This window comes from Dasypus novemcinctus, chromosome 17 (assembly GCF_030445035.2).
Source record: "Dasypus novemcinctus isolate mDasNov1 chromosome 17, mDasNov1.1.hap2, whole genome shotgun sequence".
NCBI classification, from domain to species: domain Eukaryota; kingdom Metazoa; phylum Chordata; class Mammalia; order Cingulata; family Dasypodidae; genus Dasypus; species Dasypus novemcinctus.
In genome coordinates this window covers 79,520,810-79,529,990 of record NC_080689.1, presented here as the reverse complement: position 1 = coordinate 79,529,990, position 9,181 = coordinate 79,520,810, and the positions used below count along the sequence as shown (strand labels likewise).

General features: G+C 62.2%; 1 protein-coding gene across 1 annotated transcript; it reads right to left on the bottom strand.

The window, feature by feature from the left end:
* Positions 1–3,132: 3,132 nt before the first annotated feature.
* On the bottom strand, positions 3,133–8,485 carry GNLY (granulysin). Its single transcript, XM_071208663.1, has 5 exons — positions 8,349–8,485; positions 7,385–7,515; positions 5,628–5,730; positions 4,817–4,986; positions 3,133–3,367 (listed from the first exon to the last, which is right to left on the bottom strand). Exons 1-3 carry the CDS (start codon positions 8,395–8,397, stop codon positions 5,677–5,679), a joined length of 234 nt encoding a protein of 77 aa, XP_071064764.1. The 5' UTR covers positions 8,398–8,485; the 3' UTR covers positions 3,133–3,367; positions 4,817–4,986; positions 5,628–5,676.
* Positions 8,486–9,181: the final 696 nt, after the last annotated feature.

The window sequence follows — 9,181 nt, the reverse complement described above, 5'->3', positions numbered from 1 at the left end:
ACACTAGAGACTGTTCCAATCTACTGTACTGGTCTCCCCTCTCCAGGAAACAGGCTGCACCAACGGGGGACCAAGATAGGAAAGGCCAGGCTGGGGTGACTTTCCTGCAAAGAATCTGCGTGTGTGGCTAGTACCAAGAAGACGACAGATAAGCTCTAGCTCCACCAGCCCCAGACGGACATGTCTGCGTTTCTTTTTATGCCGCTTCTGCCCCTGCGATGCAGATGCCAGGAAGCTTCCTGAGCTGTTTCCTCAGATCAGGGAGTCTGGTCTGTGGCCTTGTCTACTGAGAAAAGCCACCAGGCAACCAAGGCATTTATGTGGGGTCTTAGAACTGCGATTCAGGGAGCACAGATTCAGGGAGCCCCCCAAATCATATCCAGACGTGGTCCTTCCAGGCAAGGGCTTTTAAAGAAAAAAGAAGGGGGGTGGGGGATATATGGGGACTTCATATTTTTTTAATGTAATATTAAAAAAATAAATGAAGACAAAAAAGAAAGAAAAAAGATTAGATAGGTTGTTAGTGGTTGGTGGATGCTCCAAATGTCCTTGAGGTTAGGTTTAACTGAGTTCTTTATCCTGTGATTTATTTACAGATGTCCTTAGGGTTTTAAGGACCACTGTTGCTCGAGGCTTGGAATACTCTCGCAGTTTGTGATATCTGACTGAGATTTACCTAAGAGTAACTTCCAGAATGACTTTCTGACTCCATTGTAAATCTCTTAGCCATAGTGACAGTACTTATTTCTTTTTAAACATTACAGGGCTTCGAGAGAACCAACTTGTGGGACCCCGTGGTTCATAAAAGGATGTCCTTCTCCCTGACAGTGCTTTCTCCCTGAACTTGAACCTGCTCTGGAGGAAACAGGAGTCGGGAAGAGCTGCTCAAGGAACTCATTCTGACCGCAGTCGCGCAGGTGGGTGGAAGACAAGGCGTTGTCTGCATCCTGCATTCATTTCTGTAAACTCAATGACTTGCCTTGTCTCTGAGAATCACCGATTTCAAGTATTTGTTGAAATAAAACCCCAATTTCAGAAGAGTAAATGACGCCCCAAGCATCTTTCCTGTCAGCGTGGCTCGGTCCCAAGTTCTCTCCAGCGCCCACTAACAGTTGCCTATTAATTGACCGCTTACCACGTGTCTAGCTGGCACCAGCTCATTCCCCACATCCCTGGGAGGTAGGACTTACCATCCTGTTTTCAGACTGAAGATTAGCGAGGGTTTAGGTGACTTTCCCAAGGCCACATTTTGGGAAGGCTGCAACCTCAGCTCTGCTTGACTCCAAGTCAGCTAAGCCTTCATTTCCCAAACAACTTCTGCTAAGTCCCTTCACGATTTTTGTCAAAAACTTTGACCACTGCATCATTTTTTTTTTAAATTTATTTTTTATTTATTTCTCTTCCCTTCCCCCGTAACCCCCAGTTGTCTGCTCTCTGTGTCCATTCGCTGCGTGTTCTTCTGTGTCCTCTTGCTTTCTTGTCAGCGGCATGGGAATCTGTGTCTCTTTTTGTTGCGTCATCTTGCTGTGTCAGCTCTCCGTGTGTGTGGCACCATTCCTGGGCAGGCTGCACTTTCTTTCGCGCTGGGCGGCTCTCCTTATGGGGTGCACTCCTTGCACATGGGGCTCCCCTACGCAGGGGACACTCTTGTATGGCACGGCACTCCTTGTGCGCATCAGCACTGCACATGGGCCAGCTCCACACGGGTCAGGAGGCCTGGGTTTCAACCCTGGACCTCCCTTGTGGTAGGCAGATGCTCAATCCATTGAGCCAAATCTGCTTCCCTGCCTGCATCATTATTTACCTCTTCACATCTGGTCATTTCTAAATTAATATATTTTAAAAGAAGACTTTATATCATTATCGTAATTGGGAAACCAGTGTCACTCACCATAAATAGAAGATGCAATCTATATCCATCAAGAAGACACCCTGTCCCTGGAAATTTCCAGGCCATTATCCTGCCATAGGATCCATGGCCAATCTCTAAGCAAAGCAAAGGTTCACCATCTGCTAAAATCACAAATGAGCACCATCTCCAAGTGATGACATCCCCACATCTGTTGCAAATAAACAGGACTGGAGCTCTTGTGACGCTAAAAATGTTGGGATCCCTCTGTGCCTATTTACTTATTTTTCCAAAGATTTATTTCTCCCCCCCCCCAACCAGTTGTCTGCTCTCTGTGTCCATTCGCTGTGTGTTCTTCTGTGACCACTTCTATCCTTAGCAGCAGCACCAGGAATCTGTGTTTCTTTTTGTTGCGTCATCTTGTTGTGTCAGCTCTCCGTGTGTGAGGCACTGTTCCTGGGCAGGCTGCACTCTCTTCCGTGCTGGGCGGCTCTCCTTACGGGTGCACACCTTGCATGTGGGGCTCCCTACGCAGGGGACACCCCTGTGTGGCACAGCACTCCTTGCGCGCATCAGCACTGCGCATGGGCCAGCTCCACACGGGTCAAGGAGGCCCGGGGTTTGAACCACGGACCTCCTATGTGGTAGGCGGATGCCCTATTCACTGGCCAAGTCTGCTTCCCTAAACCACCTTTTAAAATGTAAGGCAGAATGAGCTAAGACTTCTGTTGCTTGCCACCACCAGAATCCTAAAAAGCTGCGCTCCCCAAAACAACAAAGGAAGGCTGCCTGCTGAGAGAAGCAGGAGGATGGGTTTTTGTTGCTTATGATCAAAATAACCCCAGGAGTAGGGAGTGGAAGAGATGTGATGTGGTGGCGTTTTCGGGACTTGGAGTTGTCCTGGGTGGTGCTGCGGGGACAGTTACCGGACATTGTATGTCCTCCCATGGCCCACTGGGTGGACTGTGGGAGAGTGTGGGCTATGGTGTGGACCATTGACCATGAGGTGCAGCGGTGCTCAGAGATGTATTCACCAAATGCAATGAATGTCTCATGATGATGGAGGAGATTGTTGTTATGGGGGGAGGAGTGGGGTAGGGGGGGTATATGAGGACCTTATATTTTTTTAATGTAACATTAAAAAAATAAAGACAAAAGAAAAAAGAAAAAATAATAAATAAATAACCCCAGCTCTCACCCTGCCGATCTTGCCGGGCTCCTGGAACAATGTGTGGCTTTAATGAGTACTCAGTAATTATTCTACGAACAACGTTTGGAACATATGAGTCTCAACAAAGCTTTATTGAATGGTTTGCCAAAAGGAAAAGTAGCTGCAGCGGAAAAGTGGCATTGCCTTTTATTCCGCTGCGAGGAGAGGGCGGCGGAAGGGGTTGGGGGAGAACAGTGGGGGGTGGATAAGGCCGAGGCAGCAAGGTGCCAGCGGAGAAGACTGGAGTCCCAGGATCTGAGAGCGGGCGCCAGCCTTCCGCGCTTCCTTCCCGGAGGCTCAGAGGAGGCCTGGAGGAGAGAGGAGCCGGCTGTGGCCAGGCCTGCAGGTGCCTGGGGAGAAGCCAGGTCCTGGAGCCCCCTGCTGAGCACACCCAGAGTCACAGCCCGGCAGACGGGAGCCACAGGCTCCAACGACAGGAAACGGTAGGGACCCTGCACTGCAGGGCGACCCTAGACTTTCCAGCAAGCACCAGTCCTGGACCCCAGGTGAGTCTAGTCACAGAGGGCCCTTCCCGGCCAATCTCTCGCAGCCAGGGAAGAAAAGGACCAGAACGCCCTCCCTGCCCAGCGGGGTCTCCGAGCCCAGCTCCCAGGCCCTCCTTGGCTTGGGGGATAAGGCAGGCCCTGCCCCCACCCCTGTGCCAGGTGCTGACATGTCCAGCCCCCAGTTTGGGGGCATTTCCTACACGTTAAGCTCTCTATACACGATGATCTCGTTTAATTCTCATTCCAACCCTCAGAAACTGGGATTTACTATGCCCCATTCACAGAGGAGGAAACTGAAGTTCAGAGAGGTCCTAGTTCTTTACCCAAGGTCACACAGTTAGAGAGAGATGGAGACCAGACTTTTGCCCCAGGACTGCCTGTGTCCAAAGCCAAGCTCTTCACTGGTATTTCTCTGATACTTTGCGCTAAAGTTCACCTACCCAACTTCTCCACACTTTCCAGTGTGGGGGGCAGAGGAGCACTATAACATGACAAGGAAGTTCAGAAGGTTTGGAGGGTTTTTTTTTGTGTGAACCCCAGAAAAGATGTTCTTAAAACTAATCCATCCCTGTGGGTGGGGGGACCCTTTGATTGCATTAGAATCAGTTAAGGGGCCTTGATTAGGTCGCTTGAAGGCTTTGGATTGATCTGTGTCAGCGAGGTATGCCCCAGGTTGGGTCTCCACCCTCTTGCTGGGTCTTAAAAAAATTAACAAGAGAGAGAGAATAAGAGAGAGCTACTCTTTCGACCCTACCATGTGAGAGAGAGGACTCCAGGTTTGCCTAGAGCTGCAGAAAGACAGAGACGCTCCCGAGGCTCAAGGAAACAAGGCCCAGGGAGAGAGGGCCTGATCGCCCCCAGCTGAGCTCCAGGAGCTGGTGAGCCCGGAGGGGAAGGCGGGGGAGCTCGGCAGGGGTCAGCCGCCACCTCGCCTTGCCGCGTGGCCGGATGCCAGCATCACCAGCAGCTGATTTTGGTGGGAAAGCATCTCTGATGGTGCCTTATGGTGCACATTTCATGGCCTCGGGACTGTAGGCTTTTACCCCAAATAAGTCTCCTTCATAGGAGCCAAGGCACTTCTGGTATTTTCGCACTGGCAGCCTTTGGCAAACGAAGACGGGGGACGCACGGGAGCTGCCTGAGCTCCCCATGAGGGAGGGACCTTCTGAGTTCTGAAGCCGTGTCCCGCTCACTCAGGCGGCCTGTCCTGGGCTCTTGGGAAAGCACCCCTGTCGTCGCCCCTGCACCTACCTGCACGAGGTTTGCACATCTTCAGGTCCACACAGATGTCCCTGGCGGTTTTGCCGTCCAAGATATCCTTGGAGATGCGCTGAAGAAACTTCTCCAGGATCTTCTGGCATGGCGTTTTTCAGGGGCCCCACCTTGCTGCACACGCGGGACGCAGCCTGGGAAACGCTGGCCTGCAACAAGCAGCACAGCGTGTGTGGGAGGGCGGCGTGAGTACCGGGGGAGTCCCGCCCAGCTCTGCACCCCGCCCCCCGCAGACCCCGGCGGCCCCAGGCCCCGGGAGGCTCTGGCAATGGGAGGGCTGGGTGCCAGGGGGCCGGCGCCAGGGGCCATGGGAGCAGAGGCTGGTGGGACAGTGCTCAGCCCCCTCCTCCAGCCCCTGGAGGCCCTGGCCCGAGCCTGGCTTGAGAGGGGGGCAGGTTGGGGGGGGAGGGGAGGAAAGCAATCCCTCCTGGTGGTCACACGCCCACTCGCTGGGCGCTGGCTCAGCTCTGGACGTGGGGTTCAGTACATGCCCCCCCGCCCTTGGGTCACTTAAGGTTTGGTCACCTTGCCTGCCAGGGGCTAGGACTGGCCCCGTTCTGCGGCCCGGGATAGAGGGGACAGAGGGTCCCTGGCTTGTCCAGGGACAAAGGCCCCTCGAGGCGCTGACGAAGCCCCTGCCCCCCCCTTTCCCACAGCCAGCGTGTCACGGCATTCCGTGTCTTCCCCAGACCCACGACCCGCGCCAAGCGGCTCTGCAGGGAGCGTGCCGCCTCCCAGGAGGCCCTCCCCCGGCCCCTCCCCGGGGCCGCCAGCAGGCAGGGGGCCTCACCTGATTGGGCTCGGGTCCCACCAGATCCACCAGCTTCTCCATTATCCGCTTACAGATCCCACAGGCGAAGCCAAATTCCTCTTTTTGGGGGCAGCAGGTTGTCCTGGGAGGAAGGGAAGCCCTTTAAGATGGACCCTCTCCGCCTTTCCGTGATGTCTGAGCCGGGATATGTCCCTTCGGGCTTGACCCAGGTGGGTGGCCCTGTCCTTCCTGCTAGTCTCGGGGGGCCCAAGGGCCCCAGAACCTGCCGTCCTCCCCCCACAGCCCCTTTCCCCAGCCCAGAATTTGCCCATCTCTGTTCCGTCCCCAGGCTCCTCAGAGTGCCAGGCCCTGCGGGACCCCTCTCGGAGAAGGCCGGCTCCCGCAGCCCCCACCCCCCCAGCCAGGCCGGCGGGGCCCCAGCGGCTCCACCGCACAGCCGCGCCTGGCCCGCGCAGCCCCCGCCACAGGGCCGGGCGGGAGAGGAGCCCAGGGCAGGGCAGGAGGCCCCGGGGCAGGGCAGGGCAGGGCAGGGCGGCCCCCGGGGCAGGGCAGGGCAGGAGGCCCCGGGGCAGGGCAGGGCAAGGGCCCTCAGGGCAGGGCAGGGCGGCCCCGGGGCAGGGCAGGGCAGGGCAGGGCAGGGGCCCCCCAGGGCAGGGCAGGGCGGCCCCGGGGCAGGGCAGGGCAGGGCAGGGGCCCCCCAGGGCAGGGCAGGGGCGGCCCCAGGGCAGGGCAGGGCAGGGCGGCCCCCGGGGCAGGGCAGGGCAGGGGCCCCCAGGGCAGGGCAGGGCAGGGAGGCCCCGGGGCAGGGCAGGGCGGCCCCCGGGCCAGGGCAGGGCAGGGCAGGGCGGCCCCCCGGGGCAGGGCAGGGCAGGAGGCCCCGGGGCGGGGCAGGGCAGGGGCCCCCCAGGGCAGGGCAGGGCAGGGCGGCCCCCGGGGCAGGGCAGGGCAGGGGCCCCCGGGGCAGGGCAGGGCAGGGCGGCCCCCGGGGCAGGGCAGGGCAGGGCAGGGCAGGGGCGGCCCCCGGGGCAGGGGCAGGGCAGGGGCCCCCGGGGCAGGGCAGGGCAGGGCGGCCCCCGGGGCAGGGCAGGGCAGGGAGGCCCCGGGGCAGGGCAGGGCAGGGCAGGACAGGGCACAGGGCAGGGCAGGGTGGCCCTGGGGCAGGGCGGCCCCCGGGGCAGGGGCAGGGGCCCCCCGGGGCAGGGCGGCCCCCGGGGCAGGGCAGGGGCCCCTGGGGCAGGGCAGGGCAGGGCAGCCCCCGGGGCAGGGCAGGGCAGGGAGGCCCCGGGGCAGGGCAGGGCAGGGCAGCCCCCGGGGCAGGGCAGGCAGGGCAGGGAGGCCCCGGGGCAGGGCAGGGCAGGGCAGGGAGGCCCCGGGGCAGGGCAGGGCAGGGAGGCCCCGGGGCAGGGCAGGCAGGGCAGGACAGGACAGTGGCAGGGGCAGGGCAGGATGGCCCTGGGGCAGGGCGGCCCCCGGGGCAGGGCAGGGGCCCCCGGGGCAGGGCAGGGCAGGGGCCCCCGGGGCAGGGCAGGGGCCCCCGGGGCAGGGCAGGGCAGGGCAGTCCCCGGGGCAGGGCAGGGCAGGGAGGCCCCGGGGCAGGGCAGGGCAGGGCAGCCCCCGGGGCAGGGCAGGGCAGGCCCCCGGGGCAGGGCAGGCGCAGGGAGGCCCCGGGGCAGGGCAGGGCAGGACAGGACAGGGCAGGGCAGGGCAGGGTGGCCCTGGGGCAGGGCGGCCCCCGGGGCAGGGCAGGGGCGCGGGGCGCGGAGCCAGCCGGGTACCTGGAGGCCGGCCCAGGCCAGGGCCTGGCAGAGCTGCTCGGCATCGCACAGGCGGGCCGTCGCCAGGTCCTGGCACCAGAAGGCAGGGCCGAGGCCACAGCACTCGGGCGTCAGAGGAGAGGAGGCCCAGCCTGCGGGAGAAGCAGCGTCAGCGGGCCCGCTCCGCGGGGGGACGCGGCGGGGAGAGTCGGGGCCTGAGGGGAGGCCGGGGGGACCCTGAGAGGAGGTGGGGGGTCCCTGAGAGGAGGCGGGGGGTCCCTGAGAGGAGTCCGGGGGGACCCTGAGAGGAGGACAGGGGACCCTGAGAGTGGCCAGGGGCACCCTGAGAGATGCCGGAGGGACGGAGCGGGGAAAGCCAGGGGGACCCTGAGAGGCAGCCGGGGGACCCTGAGGGGAGGCGGGGGACAGAGAGCGGGGAGAGCCGGGGCCGTGGGGGCGCGGGGGGGCCGGGCCCGAGGAGGCGGCGCTCAGCAGAGGCCTGTCCTCAAGGTCCTTCTCCAGACGCCCCCATTCTCACACAGTTGGGGCCCATGAGCTGGTCTAGAAGGAGATGCCCCTCCTCCTCTCCCTTCCAGGGGTCTTCTCCTCCCTCCTTGCAGGAAGCACCCTGGGCAGGGGCCCCAGGCCCGCGCTGACTCCCGTCGCCCGCCCTGGCCCTCCGCAGGCACGCCGGGCTGGGTGCCCAGGGCAGGGGCGCGCCGAGGGCAGGGACCCCCCTGGCTGGCCAGCCCTGCTGGGATCCTGGGGCGTCAGGGCCCGAGGGAACGCCGGAGCCCCCGAGGGCGTCCGCGGCCAGGCCAGGGCGCTTCCTTCCCTCGGGCGCCGCCACCCACCTGCCCCGGGACCCCCCGCGGGACCCCGGGAGCCAGAGCCCAGGGCAGGGCGCGGCCCCCCGGGACGGCCAGGCGGCCGCGGAGCCCGGCATCGGGGGTCCCCGGGGGGCCGGCGGCGAGTCCGCCCTTACCTGGGCTGGCCAGGAGCGCCGAGGCGAGCAGCAGGGCCGGCCAGGTCATGGTGGACTGCGGCCCGGGGCCCGCGCGCCCCGCTTTATGCAGGCGGGACCCCCCTGAACGCTGCCTCCAGGGGCCGCCGCCCCCGCATCACGGGGTCAACCACAAGCAGCTAACGCGAGTTCGTGGGGAAGTGGGGGTGCGGGTGATATCGCAGTTTCCACGCCCCTCGCCCCCACCCCACCCCCCCCAGCCGCTGGAGCTGTCAGAGCTGGGGTTTTGCGGGTAGCTGTCGAGCAGCAGGTGACAGGACAGCTCACCCGCCAGGGGCGAGGAACGGAAGAAGCCCTGGCCACCCGAGGCGTCAGAGCGCCAGCTGTGGCCGCCCCCCAAAGCCCCTTCCCCTCTTCCCCTTGGGGGTCCAGGCGGATGTCTCTCCCTCGCGCCCCTCTGACCATCCCTATGTGGTTTAGCAAATAAATAGGCCCAATCAAATGGGAATTTCAGATCAACAACACTTTTGGTTTTTTAGTATAGATATACCCCCAAAATTGTAGAGGATAAATGCATTTGTTGTTTATCTGAAATTCTGGTTGAACCAGGCATCCTGTGTGCAATGTGGAAACACTAACTCAACCCCTCCACGGCTCAGATGAGGAAACTGAGGCCAAGGGGGCGGAGGGACTGACCTAAGCCACACGGCCTGCCGGGAGCGAGGCTGGGGGGGAGCCAGCCCCTCCGCGGGGACGGCAAGGCCCACCGCCCAGGTCTTCCGCTCCCGCTTCCGCAGGCCCCCCCAGCGCTGGCCCCTTACGCCTCCCCCTCCACCACCCCCAGGGCCCACCCG

What these genes read in the sequence shown, in the direction of transcription:
- GNLY (XM_071208663.1), bottom strand. Translation starts at nt 8,397, where the DNA reads ATGACCTGGCCGGCCCTGCTGCTCGCCTCGGCGCTCCTGGCCAGCCCA. An exon ending in GGCGCTCCTGGCCAGCCCAG is followed by an intron (nt 7,516 to 8,348) that starts GTAAGGGCGGAC and finishes CTTCTCCCGCAG; the next exon opens with GCTGGGCCTCCTCTCCTCTG. An exon ending in TGGCCTGGGCCGGCCTCCAG is followed by an intron (nt 5,731 to 7,384) that starts GTACCCGGCTGG and finishes CCTTCCTCCCAG; the next exon opens with GACAACCTGCTGCCCCCAAA.